The 21,055-nt window shown below is 44.5% G+C and overlaps 1 protein-coding gene across 1 annotated transcript; it reads right to left on the minus strand.

Moving 5' to 3' along the window:
• Positions 1-1,630: 1,630 nt before the first annotated feature.
• On the minus strand, positions 1,631-18,669 carry NOS2 (nitric oxide synthase 2). Its single transcript, XM_059486844.1, has 27 exons — positions 18,585-18,669; positions 17,089-17,266; positions 16,359-16,455; positions 15,654-15,776; positions 15,415-15,563; positions 13,816-13,978; positions 13,342-13,433; positions 12,825-12,966; positions 12,290-12,429; positions 11,566-11,740; positions 11,130-11,231; positions 10,354-10,548; positions 9,925-10,007; positions 9,489-9,633; positions 9,153-9,257; positions 8,934-8,983; positions 8,667-8,841; positions 8,091-8,223; positions 7,626-7,704; positions 7,003-7,181; positions 6,218-6,385; positions 5,233-5,436; positions 4,809-4,896; positions 4,296-4,417; positions 3,866-4,014; positions 2,980-3,174; positions 1,631-2,426 (listed from the first exon to the last, which is right to left on the minus strand). The coding sequence occupies exons 2-27, from the start codon at positions 17,193-17,195 to the stop codon at positions 2,346-2,348; spliced, it is 3,441 nt and encodes a 1,146-aa protein (XP_059342827.1). The 5' UTR covers positions 17,196-17,266; positions 18,585-18,669; the 3' UTR covers positions 1,631-2,345.
• Positions 18,670-21,055: the final 2,386 nt, after the last annotated feature.

Raw genomic sequence — 21,055 nt, forward strand, 5'->3', positions numbered from 1 at the left:
AGGGAGCGTTTCCAGCCCCTGCCAGCTGCACTGCAACGCCCGAGGGCATCCAAAACCCCCACACCCAACAGGAACATTTCATCAACCCAGCTGGGTGCTCGACAGCAAAACATCCCAAAGCAGCCACAGAAATGGGGGTTCGCTCAGAGGAGATGCCAAATAACAACTCACAAAGCACAGCTCAGGCTACAAATGAACAGACTGCAGCAGGGTCTGGCAAACTGGACACACCGCGTCCAGCCTCAGCCTCGGAGGTCAGCCTGCTCCTCCCAGCCGAGGCAGCAGCTCCAGCCCTGGCTCCCAGCAGCGTTACTGCGCACACGGACAACGTAACACAGCATTACCAAAACACCAAGGAGAAGAAAAAGCCTTTCACTTACCTGGCCTCACTGTCTCCAGGGCCCAGAGCTCCACAGCCTTGCACATCACCCCAACACAAGCAGCATCTGCCAGACCCTGCCCCACAGACCTTTGCTGGCCCTTGTGAGCCTCAACTGTCCCTAACGAGCTTCAGCTGTCCCTAACGAGCCTCAGGTGCTCCTAATGAGCCTCAGCTGTCCCTAACGAGCCTCAGCTGTCCCTAACGAGCCTCAGGTGTTCCTAACGAGCCTCAGGTGTCCCTAACGAGCCTCAGGTGTTTCCAATGAGCCTTAACCATCCATCATCCCCCAGCCCCTGCCTGTCCCTATCAGCCCCCAGCTTTCCTGCATTTCCGTGATGCAGGGCCCAACCTTCTCTCACTTCCCTGCACTCATGGGCTCTGTCCACACAGTCCCTTCCTTTTCCTTCAGTCAATAGTGTAATGAAAATCAGGCTCCAAGTATATCCCAATGTCAGACTGCTCCCCAAAGCCCAGGAATGCACCCAGCACACTCAGGGGTGGAGGGCAGCCAGCAGTGCTCCTGTGCTGCCAGCCCAGGACTCTCCAGCTGCCCCAGCTCAGCCCAGCTCCTGGGGGTTTTACCAGCACCCAAAACCAGGTACAGAATGAGGCTAAGAGCAAGGTCTGTCTGCACCTCAGTGTCCTGGCACATGGCCTGTTACGGATGCTGCATTCCCTTAAGGCCATATAAATTTGGCTTAAATGTCAATGAAACAAGCCACTAATTGCTTCAGAAAGTGTTAATCTGCAACTCCCAGTCCAGTCCCAGCCCAGCAAGGTGCACAACCACCTCAGCCCAGTTCCAGGGGCCAAGGGCTGTCCTGAAGCATGTGTGAAACACACTGTTCACACACAGAACTGCTGACTTTAGAGTCTCAACGCTGCCTTCATCAATTCCAGCTCCTGGAGATGAGGGACGGCAGGAAAATCTCACCTTTTTAATATGCTCAAATAGTCCTGGTAATTTCAGAGAAGGAACTATTTCTGATGTAACTGCAATACCTAGAAAGAGCCCGAGTCCAAATACAACAAGGGCAGTTTCAGGCCAGTCTCACTCCCTGGTGCAAACTCACACTTGCCTGGCAGTAACAAAAATGCAAAACTGCTGATAGGCAGGCTATGACTGCTGGAGATGCCATTAGCTCAGGGAGGAGCCAAACCCACCTCACCACAGCCTGGGAGCTGCTTGTTACCTCTGCCTTTGCAGGCTGGAGCCAAGAGCAAGAAGAGGTTCACTGATCCACATCCTTTGTGTGAGTATAAAGACAGATTTATTACAAACAAATCAAGTAAACCAGAGCATAGAATTCAAATGTACAAAGTGCTTTGGAGTTTTTGGAACCTTCCTGCTATAGGCTCTGTAACAACAACAGCTGATGTTCGTGTACCTGAGTCCCACAAAGCACAACTCCCCACTGCTACCTGCTGAGCAGACACATGAGGTGGATGCAGCAGGTGGTGCCACTTGGGAACCAGCGCATTATTATTTCATTTGCAAACATTGCTCCAGATCCAGGCACGTGGCCAGACAACTCCCAGCAACACAACCATGCATTCACTTGCTTTCAAGTGAAGATAATATGCAAGTAAACCAATCTGATATAAATAAGGTCGCAAAGATAAACAGTACATTTAAAAAAAAGATTTCAGCTCCAGGTAACTTAGTACAAAACTGTAATTTTCCTAGTATGTATAAAAACCACCAGATTATCCTAGCATAGATGGTATTAAAAAAATAATTTGCACTTTCACTATTAAGGTAATGTATTAAAATGTCAGAATAAATAGCAATAAAAGTTAAATTTAATATTTTACTTAATTAAGGCTGAGGTTTATGAGTCAAATCCTACAATCCTATACCCATGCATGATTGAACAAGTATAAGAAGGAGGATTTGACTCTTTGTTTTTTGAAAATAACAACAATGTGCAAGTATTGTCTAAAGCACAAGTGGATTTGTTCTTCAGCTGGTGGGTTGCAAAGCTCTTTTGACTTCATGTGGGAACACAGCCCCAAATATATCTTCATGGTATCGCTTTTGGCTCTGCAAAAAGAAAGGACACCCAAGAGATGAACGAAATGCTGCCAGCTACTCATCCATCAGTTCAGTAACTAAAAGGCCTTTTGTAGCACTGGTTCTGTGATTGTAGATTTTGTTACTGCCAGTGAAAGGGAGCTCCCTGAATCCGGGGCACAAATGCACCAGGACGAGTTGTGATAACAAGAGGGTCTGAAAAAGCAGCAGCCCCAGGCACGGGGTTCTTAGTGATGGGCCCACAAAATTCCTGAACTCACTTTTCCTCTGTTGGTACAATAAAACCTCAAATCCCAACACCCTGCAAAGCTGATCCCCAGGACCCCCCGCGCAAGAGCAGAGTCCCTCTCTCACCCTGACCGAACAGAAGCCGCGCTGGCAGTGCGGGGGCACCGGGCTGCTCCCTCAGAGCTCACACACGGGAGCCCATAGCAGGCACAGCTGCGCTGCTCCCTCAGAGCCCGGGCCCTGTGCCTGCACACACAGCAGCTCACCACAGCCACAGCACCCGAGGCCGCCCGTGCCCCGCCCGCCGGAGGGACCGGCCGGCGATGAGAGCTACCTTGAGCTGCTGGAGGTACTCGTTCGCCTGCTGCGAGCTGAGGTGCAGGGCCCGGGCGAGCAGCGCCCGCAGCGCCGCGGCCACGTCCCGCGCCATGCGCACGTCCCCGCACACGTAGACGTGGCCCTGCTGCCCGTGCAGCATCTCGCACACGCGGGCCTCCAGCTGCCCCTGCAGGATGTCCTGGACATAGACCTGGGAACACAGAAACCATCAGCACACCCGGCTCCTGAAACGCTGCTCTGGCTGCTGGCTCTTCGGAGTCCATCGTGGGTCTGAGCACCAAGTGCCCCGTCTGCTCCAGCTCTGTCCTGCACCACAGCAAGGGTGAAAAATGCCTTCAGGGTGCCCTTTACAAGCCCAGATTTGGAAGCTGGACCTGTCTCTTGATCAAACTTGAGCAGACAAAAACTCTTGTACATGCCAGTGTCTCCTAACTGCCAGGAGAGCTAAAAAGTGGATAACTTTTATTCTGTTATATTTTTTCCCAGTCAAGATTCTTCTACATAAAATTAATTTCCATGGTCACTGTGCCGTTGAAACGGGGAAAAATGGCCAGTGCCAACTCATTTCTAACTCATAGGCTAATCAAATCCTGCAAAATACGAGGTTTCTGAAAATGTTCCAGTTCTAGTTCCAAAGGCTGTTTGCACTGGATATGCCTCTCTATGTCAGTGAGGGGTTATATTTATAGCAATTTATAGCACAGTTTGCTTGTGCTGGAGTGCACAGGGAGATTTTCCTTCATTTGAAGAATCTCAAGTCTGCTCACAATACACTGAAGCAAAATGCTAACATTTTTTTAAGAACAAAAAGAGATCAGATCTTAACTTGAGGGATGATTGTGGAGGAGTTAACCCTTAAAGAACAAAGGAACCAGCATTACCTTTTCTTGGCCAGGCAGTCTGGAGTAAGCTGTGTAGACATCTCTCAGGACTCCCCTCCTCTTCATCTCCTCAGTCTCCTCCCTGTAGATGTGATCCAGGTCTGGCTGCCGGCAGCCGAACAGCAAGGTCATGTCCCCTCCTCTGAGCCCTGAAACCCACAGGGACAGAGGCAGTCTGAGAGCCTGGGCAGCCACTGGCACACAGGACTGGCACACAGGCTGTGCCCTCCTGGTCCCCAAAGGACCCCTGCCCACAGGAATGGTCCCTGGGGGATGGACTGGCTGTGCCAGTGCAGTGCCCGATGAGCCTGGGGTGCTGATCCCTGCAGGGGCTCTGGGCTGACCTTTGGGGGTGCCTATGCTGCAGAGCCCCTGGCTGCAGGGCTGGGGCTGTCCCTGAGCCAGCCCTGCCCCAGGGCCCTGCAGGTACCTCTGTGCTCCAGGTCATAGAGGCGCTGCAGCCAGAAGCTCCTGAAGGGAGCAATGCCCGTGCCCGTGCCGATCAGAATGCAGGGCTTGGCTGGCTCCTCGGGGAGGTGGAACTCATTAGCACTAAAAGGCAAGAAGATGGTAATTAGGTAACTGGTTTCAGACTGAAACTCACTGTTGAGTTGCTTGAATGACTGAGCAGCACAGCCCAAGTCCCCAGTGTGAAAGCAGCAGTGGGGCTGAATTGGGTGCTCCTTGTTCCCTCCCCTTTCCTTGCTCTGCAGTGGAGAATGGGGTCATAGGAATAGAATTATTTCAGAACTTTCTAATGATGTGTAATTTTACTAAAGGAAAGTCACGGTAAAAGATCAAATCTCTGGAAGACAGGGAATTCCCTCTCTTCTCAGACTCAGCTGTTCCAACTTCAACTCACCAATCACTTGAAAATATCCAAAGGAAAACCCACGGAGGAAGCTGAACTAGGAGCTGCTGTTATTTATTTAATTTTCCTTACCTGCGGATGAAGCAGGGAACGGTTTCATTGAGCTCTATTGTGTTCAGCCACGTGCTGCAGACTCCATGGTGCAAAGGCCCTTCTCCATCTAAAAGCAGAGCAAGGCAGAACACCTCTGATAGCATCCACAAGCCCTCTGTTTTTAAAAAAGCACACTTTATACTTAAAATTATAGCTTTAAAATAAATGTATGTCTAGTAATGATTTATAAAACATGGATACACTGATGATGGTGCAGGATTTTAGCAAATCTTGGCCCAGGAGGAACACCTGCTCTGCAGAGACTATTCTGCAGGAATGACAATGCAAATTTTTTATTACAGATATGCTTCATGCTGTATGGCAGACAGGTTTTTTCCCCTGAACCACAATGTAGTCTAAATACCATTTAATTAAGAGAGAGATGAAAACAACAGTTCATTACCTCTTGTCCTGTAGCTTACAACTGCAACTGTCAGATGAATCTCTCTGGCTGTCATGTCACAGGAGGAGCTGACAGAATAGTACCTGGGCTTCAGAAGTGGCAGCTGAGTCAGCAGGAAAGCTGTGGTGACCTCAGCAGAGGGAAACTCCTCCAGGACCTCCAGGATGTTTGGGCTTTTGTAAAACTTCCATTTATTGTATTCCTCTGTGCACTACAAGCCAAAGGGCATCACCACAACATTACCAGGTCATGCTGAGTTCAGGAGAGCAGGGGTATTTGAAACGTCACTTATAAACAAGATTCCTGCTTTACAGTCAATTAAATATTCAGGTAAATCAACAAAGAGTTCTCAAAACTTTGCCAGGACCAATACTGGGGTTTCCTAAAATAATTTACTTTTGAACATGGAAGTTCAGAACTCCACTACAATGTTCTCAGACACCTGTTCTCTCAGTGAGGATGCAGAAACTGAAGTAGAATTTATTTCTCAGCTCCCTGTCATGGCACATCCATGAAATTGTGTAGTCCCAGGTCCTGAGCCCTCCCGACTCTCCCTGAACCTGGTAGGAGGAGCCAGCACTCACCACACCTGTGAGTCACGATTTAAAGCCACATCCCTCTGACTCTCAGGATAGCAAATTCTCTGACAAAAACATCTACCAGCTCCCCTGCAGCTCCTCCACATGCAAGGTGTACGGTAAGGTCTTCAGGGATGTCTCATCACAAACCACCATGAGGCAAGAGAACCAGGCAGGCAAGTGACCCACCCAGAACCACACAGGAAACACCCGATGCTGGCTCCCACACCCAAGCTGAGCCTCAGACCCCTCCTTCTCTCGCTGTGGCTGGCTTTCTAAGACCACAGAATATCTAACAGAGGCATAAAAATCCATCACTACAAAAATTCTTGAGCTTCTGCTACAGAGTCAAAGGGCATCAGAGGGCCCAGTGGACAGCAGTGCAAACAAAACTCCAGCCCTAAGGCTCACCTGACACAGCACCTCCAGTCTCTGTTTGTCTCCTTCTGCTGTCACCAGCTGGGAGAGTTTTTTTAGCAGTTGTTGGGAGGGTGGAGTAGTGATATCAAGCAAGTATGTCAAAGCCTCAGGTAGTGTGCAGGCTGGAATCTTTTTGTGACTTGCCCAGTACCCACCTGGAAATGAGGGAAAGAAAAGGACTTAGCAACACCTGTGGTATTTGACTGCTGTAGAGCTTTGCAAAACTCACTGTCCTTCAAAATACCCCTTCAGGTGAGGGTGCAGCAGGTCCAGACCACAGGGCCCTTCTGAAAGAGGTTATTGTGAGGTTTTCAATGTTTTGTAAGGAGAGGATCTGACACAGAAAACTTCATGACAACAAGACACCGCTTGGAAACGCACAGTTTTTCATTTGGGAAAACCATCTTTCTGTGTTCCAGAATCCTGTGATTGTTCCTACTAATATGGAAAAGATGCACAGGACATATATGTCTATTTTAGGACTTTTACATGTAGCAATAAGCAAACTGCTGATTAATTTAATTGCAGTCAATGGCCAATTCAGCAACTGAATTACAGCGTCACCTCGGGTACCTCTGCAAACCCTGGTGAAGTCATGGATTTTCCAGAAGGGGCAAAATCAGAACCAAGAATAACTAAAAAGCAGCCACAAAATCCTATTGAAACTTGAGAAAAAATCACAAAATCAAATTCAGTCAGCGAAAATTCTTAGGAATTTTAAAGGAATCTGTCCAACATCCTCTGTTGTTTTGTCTAAAGAGACTCAACTTACCATCAATGCAGGTTTCAAGCCTGATGGTCTGACCAGCTGGAGGGGCATCCTTGACACGGGCAATGATCCCATGCACTAATTCTGCCTGGTTGCCTGGGAAAATCCCAATGTGCTCCCCAGGAAGGTAGTGCACTTCCTGGTTAGCCTCACAGTGAAGTTTAACCAGAATGGTGACACGACTGCATAGCAAAGAAAGAGAAATGAGACAGATCGTGGTTACATTGACAGGATTTCCCTTGGATTGCACAGGAAAGGAATAAATCTGCAGTGGCTCTTGGCAAGGGCTCCCTTGTGTTCATTACCAAATACCAGACCAGCTTAGGGCTTCACAGAGACTTAAACAAATCAGAGTCCAGGCATGTGAAGTACTTGTATCCAAACAAACTGGGTGCTGAAGTTCTGCCTGTCTGTCCAGTACAGAATAAACATGCCTGGAATCAGCCAGTGGAAGTGCTGTCCCACTGTAGACTGCACAGCTCACGTGCTTCTACTAAGGACAGTACAAAAATCCAATATCTTTTGTAATAACTGCAGGGAGAAGATGTTTATAACCAGGCACTTCAGATGTTTAAGATTTTAGTAAAATGTAGTATTGCAATATTCAAAAGAATGAGGTGGCATACCTGGACTTCAAACTTTGAAGATTCTGCCTGAATTTCAGCTTCATGGGAATTACATCCTTGGCATGAATGTTTGCAAGAGCTGGTGAGAAAATAAGATATGACTCTTGGTAACCTTGTGATTATGTTTGTTTAAAATGCCTTCAAATAATATGCAGAGGAGAACTGAACCACGCTTGCCCTAGAAGGTGACCAACCACCTTCAGTTATGTGTGCCCCGTTCCCTGACTAAAAGCAGTTCATCTCAGCTTTTGTTCCTCTGGGGCTGTACAAATGTGTGATAGTTCCAGTGTTACTGTGCTGGAAAAGACAACTTACACAATGTAAACCAGTGTCTTTTTAAATCTGACCATGCACTTCATTATATGCATTCTAGCATCCAGCAGGGCCAAGAGCACTTCTGAGAAACCTTCACAGTGAGCTCCTCTGAAGCAGCAAAGGCACAGGGAGGGGAAGGTGGAGCAATACCTTTAGCCAGGTCCATGGGCTGGGAGTCATGCACTACTCTGTAACTGGTAGGGTCCCAGCTTTCCTCAGAGGTGTAGATCTCAGGCAACTGAATACTGCGTCTCCCACGGATGTTAAAAATGTCAGAGGCAGCCTAGATAAAAAACCCACAAAAATAAAGGCTATCCACAGTAAAAAAACTATTCTTAGCATTGTCATAATCCTAATAAGGAGCTATCAGTTTCACAGATTGCTGGTTTTTAGTGCCTCTGGTGTGTGGGTTCAGTGAGTTCAGTAAGGTTCCACTTCTATAACAGTATAGCCAAAAAGGATCTACTGTAAAATATGTTTGATGCCAAACTTGTTCATTCTGAGCATTCCATTATCCAAAAGAGTTCACACAATTTTGTGTGGCTATTAAAAATAATAAAAAAGGGACTCCGTTCCCTCTCCTTGTTAGGTGAGCAGTAGAGAAGACGGGAGTTCCAAATTCAGATATAAATTCAGATGTTTGGTTTCCTTCACTTTCTCTCATTTTTATGGAAACTAAAGTGAATGGATGAGTGGGATGAATATGAGCTGTATTTCTATATTCACCTTGAAAGCACTGACTGCCCAGCTGCGGAACGCCTCTTCTTGCCCATTCAGCTCATCCCCTTCACCCACTGGAGTGAGCTGGGAAGCCCCGAGCTGGGCCAGTTTTTGGTCAATGGCATGAGCAAAGGCACAGAACTCTGGGTACATGCTGGACCCCAGACCAAACACAGCATACCTGCAGGAGATGAATAGAAGATTGCTGTGGTCTGCTATGTGGAGTGCTAAAGGACTCAATCACATGCAAACCAAACAGCAAAGTATTTTTACCTAATTTTGTTTCTCAGCAGTTTCAGTCTGAGCAAGGAGTCTTTCAAGGCCTGCAGAAAAATACACAAAATACTTAAGGTTAGAAAAATACTCTGATTTAAGACAGAATACTTTGATCTGAAACCTGATCCATATCTTACTGAAGGACATGAGATAAATGAAAGGCTTGTCTTTGGCCTTTGAGCTGAGTCTCATACACACTTCTGAGGTGAACATTACCTTTCCGTTACCTGGAGAATCTCCATTTCCAAAAGTGCTAGTAACCACTAAAAGAAGCGTTTCATTTTCCAGGTCACAAATATTGTACTCATCCATGCACAGGATCTAGAAGGAATAAAGCTCATGAGACATCGCTAGCAGACATAAGAACTAGCCTTAGATATCTCAGATGACTGCTGACCAAACTCACAAAGCATTATGCTAAATGAATACAAAATCAAAGTTCTAGTCCATCTTGTATTTACAGAACATTCCAAACACAGGTTTGGAGAGTGGAAAAGCCTGCAGAAGCCAAACTCCTGTCTCCAGGAGGCGTGGTTGGCTTGTACTGCTCACCTTGGTGCTGAAGGCACAGCGGAACAGGCTGCACAGGTGGTTGGCGAGGGTCTCCGACTTGCCCGTCTCTGTCGCGTAGATCACGGTGACCTTGGCCCTGGTGGCCACTGCCCCTCGCATGAGCGAGGATGCAAAGAGCACAGCCCTGGGGAAGAACAATCACACACAACTTTTCATGGAGCTACACTAATTCAGGTTGATTCACAAACAAGCTAGGAAAGACTGAGCTGGAGTATGACTTTTCTTTGGAAGATCGTTCAGAAGCTGAGCAAGAGCCTTAGATAGGAACGTTACCTCAGGGTGGACAGGTAAGGCTATGATTCAAACCACTCAAGTGGTCCTTACTATAAAAATGTTTCTTAAAGAAGTAGAGAACAAACACTACAAGAATAGAATAGTTGGACAAAGCATGAAGAATCTTATTTGAACAGCTTACTTTGCCAAGATGCTAAACTTTAGTTCTTTTTTCCTTGGCCTCCGGGTCTCATCATGCCACACATGTGTTTTCCATGCATCCACCTTTAAAGAAAAAGAAGTTATGCTTTAGGGAAGGAATGCAAAATGGTAAATAAACAATTTGTGTATCGTTAAGAGGTCAGATCAAATAGAACCTGTATATACAATCCACTGAGTAAAAATATGGTATCAGTCTCTGTTGCATTAAACTGCATTTTATTTAAAGTCAGAGAATTCAACAGAACTAACAGCACCTCCCATGTAAAACAGCTCCTGTCTGCTACTTCTGAATCTGTCTAGTGACGTTTCATGAACCAGGGCTTGGCACCCAGACTCCCTCACGTCCCATATCACATCTGCACTGCTGAGGTTGTCGCTTGGGTCGGTTTTTCTTTTTGATGATGTGTACCTGGTAGTAATAGAAGGGAGTGAGGACATAGTTCAACATCTCTTGGTGGAAGACAGGGGTTATGCTGCCTGACATGGGAGGCACAATCCACACCCAGTCGGCCGGGCAGCCGCCCCGCGTGCGGTACTCGCTCTGCATGTACTTCAGGAAGGACTCGGAGGCAGAGTGGTGATCCATGATGGTCACGTTCTGTTTCTAGAACAATGGCACAAAGAAAAACGTGCATTAAAAACCCTATTCTGCCCTTCTACCCGGGGTAGCTAAAGTAATCTTCTTGCTTTGGTCAATATTTCAAGGACTTTACTCAGAGTAAAGGGAGTATTATGGGAAATATATACTATCAGCAGTTACTCTAAAGATACAGATTGAGGCGCGGGCCTTTGATTAAGAACTCTTAGATCTTTTCTTTAACATCAGCATTTTACCTCTGCAGCACTGGGAGTGCATATTGCAAAGCCTCTGACTCACTTTTACCCACTTTTCATATTGTCATGATACGTTAAACTTGAATTAAAAATAAAATATATTAATCCAATGGCTTTACATAGGTTTTGAGACATAGATAAATGCATTAAAAGGATGTAAAATCTTTCCCTTAACTTTCTTTGCTTCTTTCTCTTCTGCCTTTACCTGTGAGGAAATATGAATTCCTCCACTTTCTCATGTGAAAATCAAGAATAACTCTATTGGAATCATAATTCCATCTCCACTGAGTGAAAGGAAGAGGGGACAGTGAATGTTCAGTGTCTGTCCAGATCCCACACTCAGTGACTTACCTGGAAGCTGTGAAGCACAGCCACATTGATCTCTACAACAGCTCGGTCCTTCCATAATGATGATAGTTTGTTTGTTTCCAGTCCCATTCTCCTTCCTACCTCCTACATGTAATAGAGAGACAAAAGGAAAAAGCAAATTTACTATATGGAACTGAGACCCCATGATTTCTCAACCTCATCAGCTTTGTATCAAGAAAATGTTGTGCAGAAGAAAAAGGGGAAAGAGTCAGTCTCATGCTGGGGAAAGTGATGGCAGCAGAAACACCTGAGCTTAAAGGTAAACTGGAATTTTGGAGTTCTGGTTCTTGAGGATGTTCCAGCTTCACAAAGCAGGAAGTGGTTCTCTCCCACCCCAGTGAACACTGGTAGTGTCTCTTTTCCAAAACTTCCTGCCCCTTCCCTCCCCTGCAGCCAGCCCAGCTCCCTGCAGAGTCACCTTCAGGACGTTGTAGCGCTGCGCGTCGCAGAAGTCGCGCACTCCGATCTCGGTGCCCATGTACCAGCCGTTGAAGGGGCACGCGGTGAACTCCAGCCCTCCCGCCTCCAGCAGCATGCTGGCCACCGCAGGCAGCGCGTACCACTTCAGCTCCAGATCCTTAAACCACTCGTACCTGCCCAACAAGCAGCTGGAGCTATTTGTGTGTCTTTTTCTCGAAAACCAGAAAAGCCCAGGAAGATAAATAGTACCAGTTCTAGGAGGAACCCCTGGGCCAGGGTCTGCTGAAACTCACTGCAGTTTTTATTGCAGTATTTGGGAATCACCTACTACAGCAACTGCAGAACCATATTACAGAGTTCTGCAGTCTGCAGGCCAGTCCCAAAACAAACAGGAAGAAAAAAGCAATGAAAGAAAGGCAATAAACTCTGTTATGAGTGCAGTGTTACATGTGTATTACACTAGCATAAGAAATTAGGATTTTTCAAATTCTGAATATAATTGAAATGTAGATTGGGAGAAAAGTTTTCCAACAAAATGGTCATTTGCTTCCTTAATTTAAATCTCATTTCATCGTTCTAACAGGCATTTTATCTTTCAGGATGATTTACCATAGTTTCATCCTGACAAAGAACTCATAAAACAACTGCCACAGGCACAGCCCAATAACCTGCCAAGGTGAGGCAGAGGCAAAAATGTAATTATCTAAATCCTGTGTGCTTACTTTGGATGCTCCATTGGCACTTGGAGGACAATTTCTGGAGGTAATTCAAATATTTCTGGGTCTTGGCCATTTGCTTGGAGAACAAGTGGAAGTACATCAAAGCGGCCATATTTCGGCTTCCACCCAAGCTCGATGCACAACTGCAAATACAGAAAGCACATTTTGTGTTCTTTTCAGGTTTCCCCTCCAGATCTGAAGACAAAAGAATTTTAACCCTCTGAAAACTGCTGAAGTAAATTCTAAGTGAAAAAGGTTCTCTTTGCCATTCAAATAATGTTGAGCCATGCTGATGAAGTTGTGTGCCTGCTTGTGTCCCCTGACAATATTAGCTCACCATGTTCTGAGATGGAGGGCAGCACTTGTGTATCAGAACTGTAGGGAATTATTGTTCCGCCTGCATCTGGAACTTGTGGGGCAGAACACCCCATTCACTCCTCACCTCCCACCACTCTGCATGCAGGTGCGAGGAGGGAGCCCCAGGGAGGTGGGTTAGCCAAGATGGGAAGCAGCTGTGGTAGTGAGTTTGGAGCTGTACCTGAGTGAACTCCACAGTGGCAGGGTCCCCAAGGACAGAGCCATCTGGCATGTGGTAGCCAGCGTAGCGGATCAGCTGGCTGTTCCACACGCGGAAATCGTGCTGCCCGTCCGTCCGGGGCGGGAACACCGTGATGGCTGACCTGCCCGGGACATACAAACACATCCTCACTCTCCACACAGAAACTGGGACCAGCAGAAAATGTTTTGCATTTCTAAAATGAACACCAGTAGAAATAAAATCATTTGTCCTCTTTACCCACTTCCCCAAATCTTCATCTCTTTTCCCAAGGAATTGTAAAAGATTTTGTAATATCAGCCATGAAAGTTATAAATTTTCAAGATGGTTGATGGAACACATGAGAGGAAAATGTAAGTACCAGGAAAATTAAGAGCAGAAAGAAGTTGTCAAAATTGTTTAGATAAACTATTTCATGGTTTTTGATGCCAGTTCTGGATATGATTTTTGTTGCTTAAATTAAAATTGTTGTTATTTAAAATTAAAATTAGAGACCTACCTTATATTGCCATTGTTTGTGGCATACTGAATATGATGACAGATATGCTCAAACATTTCCTTGGCTGTTTTACAGTCCCGTGCATCAAACACCTGTGTGTTTCCAACAGAAATGTAAAGAGGACTAATTTTGAAACAGTTATGCAAAGTTGTTATTTTTCCTATGCACTTAAGGAATGGAAAGACTGTGGCTCCACCAGCAAAGGTTCATTTTTATTAGTTCTTATATGCATAATTTTCACCCATAACAATCCACCAAGGACCTAACATGTACCAGGTTCCATGACACACCTGGTTTCCACACTCACACTGCTACACATTTTCATTCAGCCATGAAGCAGAGAACTACAAAGAAACCAATCTCCTGATATGGACAGGAAGGAGTCCTGCTCAATTGAAACAGTGACATGTTCTAGCAACGGCAAGGCCATTGAGGACTATTTGGCTACAGCTTAGGTGTAGATCCACAGCTCACCTGCAGGTTGGACCACTGGATTCTCCCAATGCACCTGGGTGCATTCCTCCAGGCCTGCTTGGCAGCAAAGGTCAGCTCATCCTTTGTCAGGTGGTAGGTTCCTGTTCTTTCTATCTCCTTGGTCACTGCTTCCAGCCGGCCCAGCTGTTCTTTGATTTTTGGCCTTTTGAACAGGAAACAGCCATGAAAAGAAACAATGAAAATTTCATTCAAAGTGCAGACATTATATTTTGGCTTCACAATTTAAGACTTGTCCTTATGGAGTGCAAGGACAGAGCTTATTGGCCCCATAAAGAAACTAACATACTAGAAATTTTAGTAGTGGTACAATCCTTTCACCACCCAATACATGCATGGATTGGCCACAAGTTATTCTGTGTAAGTTTTTGGTTTACATTTGGATTTTTTAGACAAATTTGAAAAAAATCACAAGGAAATAAAAACCAGAAAACAGGTGAGTTTCAGGGCATATGTAGGCTGTGAGTGACTGTCCTCTCAAAGATCCATTGTGTTTACAAGGCCACAGCTCTTCTGAGTAAAGTAAGTAGGATTTTCATTCCTAAAGGGAAGTGCTGAGCAATTCCTTTGTCAGGGAAACCAGCTCTAAAATTCCTGAGTTTGATAACAGAGAGTGAAGTCAAAACATTAGAAAATATTTATTACAGCAGAGACAAAAATTTTTTTGTTGTCTTACAGACAGAATGAAAATAGCCTGCACTGTCTGAGGGTTTTCACATTTTCTGCAAGATGAAAGATCAAGGGCAAGCATATGAGATAGTGTAAATCAATGTGATCAAACAGCCATGAGCAGAGACACAGGGATATGCAAATGCAATAGGCTGGTGAGGACAGCCTGTGTGTAAGAAAGGGACTTTCAGAAAGATTCAGAGGGAAGAAGGATTTGAAAGGAGTTCAAAGCATCTAAAGTGGCCATTATGTGGCTGAGTCCCTTTGACAGTTTGATAATGTTTTCTAATGGGATGAGCAAACACTGAACTGTTACTTGAAAGCTCATCATGTGGAATGTCACTGCAAGCCCTTGGACATCAACCAGCTGTTCCAGCATTTCCTGCAACAAGATGCCTCTGCAGCATGGCCATGTTTGTGAAAACACAAACCCCTCTCGGGATGCTCACTGGGCCTATGCCGATAGCACAGAGCAAGGCTGAGAAGCAACACTGGCCTTCCAATCTTTGCCTAAAGCCTTGAGGGGAACACAGAGAAAAGATACTTGGAACAGCACAAACAAAAGGCATTATCCACACTGAGACTGATCTGAGTGCAGCTAATCCCAAGAAAACAGAAGATAATGCTGGCAGAGATCCTCAATGTACTGGAATGTAGCATACTCCAAAGGGATGGAGCTGAGCAGTGCATGGTCCAGAGTCCTTCCCTGTGTTCCCAAGATCTGGGATTGACAGATGGAGCACGTGAAGTGCAATGACAATTTTATCTGGCATTTTTAACAGTCCTTATGTATTTTTGAATGCATGCTATGTAACAGGACAGTTACCAAGAGCTGTGAAGAAACCAAACCCCCCTGGAGGCTCACAGAGAGGTAGGTAGAGGATTTTATACTCAAAAATCAAGTTGACTTACTCTTTAAATGAACTGTAATATTGCTTGAGGAAGTCTCTTGCCTGAGGTAAAAGATCCTCTGGTGGAACTGGTCCATCTCTGGTACCTCTCACCAGGCCCTTTGGGGTCATGAGTGACCCTTGGCAGGCTTTGGTTTGGCAATTGATAACCTGAAAACCAATCAAATGTCAAAAAACAATATTGCACTCTGCGTATTTTAAAATTTATGAAAGCACCCTGTCCATATTTCCGTATTTTACCTCTTTTGCAGTCAGGTGTAGTGTGTCAAGAAAGCTGGATCCATTTTCCAAGTTTCTTACTCTTACATGTCTTGGACATCCTGATATTTGGTTTGAAACTTTCATGTCATTTGGAGGAAGATTCTGGGCAGAGAACAGATAAAAATACATACTGTCTTCAGACCTATTGAATATCTTTCAGTTTCATTTTAGATTTAATGTTAACATCAAAATATTTCAGTTTATATTCAAGAAACTAGATATAAATGTGATCTGCTCCAACATGATTATTTGACTACAAAACTACTGAGCTAATCCACAGTTTGATATGAAATGAGGGAAAAAAGTATTTTTGTAGTAATCAAACAGGGTCTGCCACTGCAAATACCTCTATAATTTCAGTAAGTCCTCTGAGTATCTTTGAGCATTATAGTCACAGTCTCAGGAAAACAATGAACCAAGTTTAGAGACAGGACAGGTTTGTTACCAAAGGTTTGCAAAGGTATATAAAGGAATCAGGCATCCCAGTCCCTGTGGGGTCACCTCTTCCTTCGAGTCTTATCAATGCTCTGTTTTTGCAGGAAAGAGCTTTCACCCAAAGATGTCCCAGCAGTCCCAACCTCCTGCAACCACAGTCAGACCTCTCAGGAGAGCGTGGAGCAGTTGTGAGCAGCAAGCACCACTCATGTGAACTGTTACCATCAAACAATGATGCTGGGAACAGACCTCTCCTCCCCCACTGGGCTTTTCTGAAGTTATGACAGGCAGCCTCTCCATCTGCTTCTTGCTGGGATTCTGCAATTTGGCATCATCCTTTTCTGAGCTTCAATAAAGACAAAGAAAAGTCAGCACAAGGCAGCGTTCTTTATGTCAGGCTTAGCTTTCAGCATCAGCAGGAGATGCTCAGTGCTGTCTCTGAAATATGTACTGAGCCCATAGCCCAGCAGTGGCAGTGGGCAGCAATCAGCAGAAAAGCCACAGTACCCCCTTCCCAGAGCGCTGTGTGGAAGGAAAGGAAGGAAGGCAAGGTATGAAACCTGAAATAAGTAGCACCCTGAAGACTGAGAAATTTAAGATGCATGTGCAACTTTTTGTATGCAAGTGTTGGGTATGAACTGCATCACAGCATAACTTAATTACAGCATAAATAATCACTTTGCTATTTTTGTAGCATACACACCTTCTGAGACTTAGAATACATGAAACCATGTTAGCACACCAAATAAATTTAAGACTACTTTTGAAAGAGAAAGCAAGATGATTTACATCCTCAATGACTGTTTGACACAAGTGTTTAATGTTCATTACCAAGTGACACCATCCAGAGGCCCATAGTTCTTTGTTAATATCAGTATTTTGGAAACACATTACAGGTTTCTCCAGGACCCAAACCACTTAATATCTTCCCTTTTCAAATTAAAGATAAACTGTGAAACCATTAAAACCAGGATCTTACCCATGGATCTTCCTATTTTTCTCCACGTTGTTGTTGATATCCTTCTCCCTGGTGTACTGGCTCCTGGCAGCACGAGATTTGAACACAAACTGCCACGGGCACAGCATTTCGTATGGGTTTTTTTGGTGGTTTTACTTCACTGTGCTGAAACCTTGTTTTGTGTGATGTGGGAACACTTCTAAGGACATAAAAAACCATCAAGGTCATTTTTTACCCAAGAGGGCAACTCCCTTTAGCATCTTTCAGAAACTCGCTGGCCTAACTGATCTGATCAAACATCCTGTGTTTAAAATGAAAATTGCTCTTAGAATATTCTTGGGATAGTGATACTAAAACTAACACATTGCCAGTGTAATGTGCAGCCATGTACTAATCTAAAACACTGGCAAGAGAACTTCAGATGACCCCCAGTCGTGTAAAGCAGCAAATATTGGTGTCAGAGCAGACCACAAGCTTAGAAAAGGGATGTGAAGTGTTACTGTGTTCTTCACACATTAATGAAAAAATCTTGCTCATATATGAACCTAACCATTTTGCAGTGTATCCACCTGCCAAACAGGATTCTGAGAGGCTGAAGTCGGTAGTGTCTAAGATCTGTAGCACTTATTTCAATGTAACACATAGCATTTACATAAGGGTGTACAAAGTTTATGCTATTCATTTTAACATACATTTTCTGCTCATTTCTGAACATAAGATGGATTTTGTGCTAGGGAAGGTGTGACAGAAGAGAAAGATCATGCCAGTAAATTGCAGGTTAGAGAGAATTAGCCCCAGCATATGAATCTGGTTCATAACAGAAATCAAAACCTGATGTTTCCAAGAAGTTAGAGACAAAGGGAGAAAATAGACATTGTCACATATTCCTTTTGTAAATTATTTCTTATTTTGATATTTATATTACTTTTACAGTAAAAGTTAAACTTATGCTGGACTCTGAAGATACTGTCTGCTATAAAATCACACAAGAAGAGAAATCCATCCATCAGTGCGCAGAAACTGCAAGGTGTTAGGATTGTTTGCTACTCCAGGTGAGAGAAATAATGTGTAATAAGAATTTCTCTGCGGTTACAAAATAGGAAAAACCAATCTAAATTATTTTTCTGTAATAACAAATGTAGTGAGGTGCCAATTTTGTAAAGTACAGGGGGAAAGAGAGAAGAAATGGAGAGGGGGAAGAAAATAAAGAAACAAACAAAGAAGGAAAGAAAGAAAAAAAGGGAAAAAGGGGGAACCTCAAACAAACATAAAAAAATACACAGGGAGAAAAAGGAGGGAAAAGGAAGAAAAGGAGGATAATGAGGAAAAATATGAAAAATAATAACAGGAAAAAAGAAAGATAATGGCAAAAAGAAAAAATAAGAAGAAAAAACATAAAGAAAGAGAGCAGACTCACATTTCCCTTCACTGGCACTCAGAGCAAGAAGCTGCTTTGTGTCCAGCCTCGTGGGGTTCTGTGGGTTGCACTGTCAGTGTTACCAGTTACATGCACAAACCTTTAAATCACCAGAAAGGAGGGACAAAGTTTTCAGAGCAGCTGGACAGCTTGGAGCAGGAGACCGAGTCTGACACTTTGCTCCTAACAGAGAAAAAAAGATACAGTTTGCCATATAATTACTGCCTGTGAGAGGCAGTAAATGAATGACAGAACAACACCTGGACATGGTGGTGCTTACCGTGCTTTGTGAGAGGTGTCCCAGCCCTGCCAGGAGAGACTCCTCTCTCTCTCTCAGAGCTCCTTGCCTTCCAGCTCTCAGGCTCTGCATCCCTCCCAGGAGGCAAAAGCATTTTATAGTGCAGAGCATCTATGCAAAATAGCTCTGAGCAAGGCACGGATAGTGTAATTGGGGATTCCCCCGATTCCTGTCCTGTCCACTTGGAGAAGTGCAGGGTGTGTGCTGCTGTGTGAGCAGCGTTACACAACCCGTGTGAGGAGGGAGGCAGCTCTCAGCACCCCTCCTTCCCTCCGTGTGCTGCAGCCTTCCCTCCTGCAGGTGCTCCTGGAAAGGGCAGGGTATCACACCAAACACTGCTTGCAGCCTTGCACACAGCGTTCAAATTAAAAGAAATAAATGCTGAAGGGCTTCTTACAGCTTGTATCCCTGTGTGGTCAGTGTCCAGGCACCCTCCTGTACACCACCCATGGCTGTAGGAAGAGAGTGAGCAACTTCTAGAGAAATGTTACAGAGCTGTAGAGCTTTACAGTACAGGCCAGGAAAGCATTTAACCACGTGCTTATAACTAAGGACAGGTATTTTAAGTTTCACCTACACATACTTCCTTACTTTTTATCAAGTTTTAAAGGATCTTTCTCAATAGAGTATTTGTAGAATTTCTTGCTCTCCAGAGCTCCCTGTTCTGCCTGTTGCTGCCTGTGAGATTTGTCCCTTGGTGCCTTTCCAAAGTATTGGAAATACTGGAAGGAAACTGCAAGTTTCTGAAGTACAAACCATCCCACCATGCTGTGTGTGGGAACACCAGAGGGACAGCTGGATGAGGAAGATGGGATTGCTGAGCTGATTTTCAGTCCCAGACAACATGTGGACATGCACCTTTTACAGAACCAGGCTTCTCCCTGCAGTCTGGAAGGCAGAACCCCCTCGGGACAGGGCTGGCAGCAGCTCCCAGGGCTGTCAGGCACCTGCAGCCCATGAGTCGGGTGCCAGATAGTGCCCCAACAAGGATTTTGACCTGCCTTATTTGTTTCTGATATTATCTACAGCTATTCTAAGGAAACTGTTTACAAATTAAAGATGAGTAATAAATCTGCTGAATAATACGAATCGAATGAGGTACATTGATAACTAGGGAAAGATTTACAGTTGCTGACCAAAGATCTACAGAAATGAGGCATAAGGCAGCCAGAGAAATGAGGAAATGTGTGTTCTTTTCTCATCTGTCACTTTTACTGGGCAAGCTTGGGCAAGGTGTTTTCTTCTCTCTGTGTCTAGCTTGTCTATTTGAAAATGAATATTAGATGATTGTGTAAAGCATTTCTAGAGGCAAAACAAGTGCTATGCACACATGTTCATGCATAAGATCCCCTGAATGCATCCCATCCAGGATTGCTAGACATGAACCTCCTGATAAACAGACCTGAGTTTTCTGAGCATTCATTTGCTTGGCTTTATCAAGCCTGTGCTGCTTAGCATCCACTGCTCATGAATTTCCACAGTTGGATTTTTCTTTAATGTGGTAACTTTCTTCTCACCAGAATTAGCAGGTGAATCCCTTTGTTTAAAATATTCCAGTCATCAGGCAGATGTAATCAGCAGGCAGAAACGATGTGTGAGAACTGTGCCACTCAATGCTATGCCAGAAAATTCTGCCTTTACATTCTTCTTTTGCATTTGCTACTTTGCAACAGGGTTTAAAAAATTCTCTTTTCATCCTTTCCGTTCTTATTAACCTCTTTCTTCTATAGAACATGGGGAATGTTAATGTCTAGTACTGGAAGAAAGAACATATCTTAGAAGTTTATTTGAATTCAGTGGCTTCTAAGCTTTTAGTATTCACCCTCCTTATTTCCCTGTGCTTGGAACTGCTGAAATCTAGGAAAGGTCATGTAGGGATTGGATATGAAAAATCAGATTTGGGATAACCAGAGGAGGAGAAACATCTTTCCTTAGGATAATTGTTAAAAGGATTGGCTCAGGTACAGCCATTCAGGGAACTGCTTAATCACTGCAGTTGCTCAAATGGGACCTGATTTTTTACTCACTTGAAATCAATAATAAAACTCCTTCTGTATAGTAAGAACAACAGAGAACCATTCAATCCTCAGGTGGATCAGAGATTAACTAAACAAGCTCACTGGGCACTCTTTCTACAAATATTCTACAAGGCTTGGAAGGGTTTTCCTTTAGAAAAGCAATTCTGCCCATTTGAACAGACACTTCTTCCTCTGCCATATCAGAGTGCAAAAACTGGTTGCTTTCCTTGCATTAACTTTGATGAAAGAGCTGCC

This window comes from Ammospiza nelsoni, chromosome 21 (genome assembly GCF_027579445.1).
Source record: "Ammospiza nelsoni isolate bAmmNel1 chromosome 21, bAmmNel1.pri, whole genome shotgun sequence".
NCBI lineage: Eukaryota > Metazoa > Chordata > Aves > Passeriformes > Passerellidae > Ammospiza > Ammospiza nelsoni.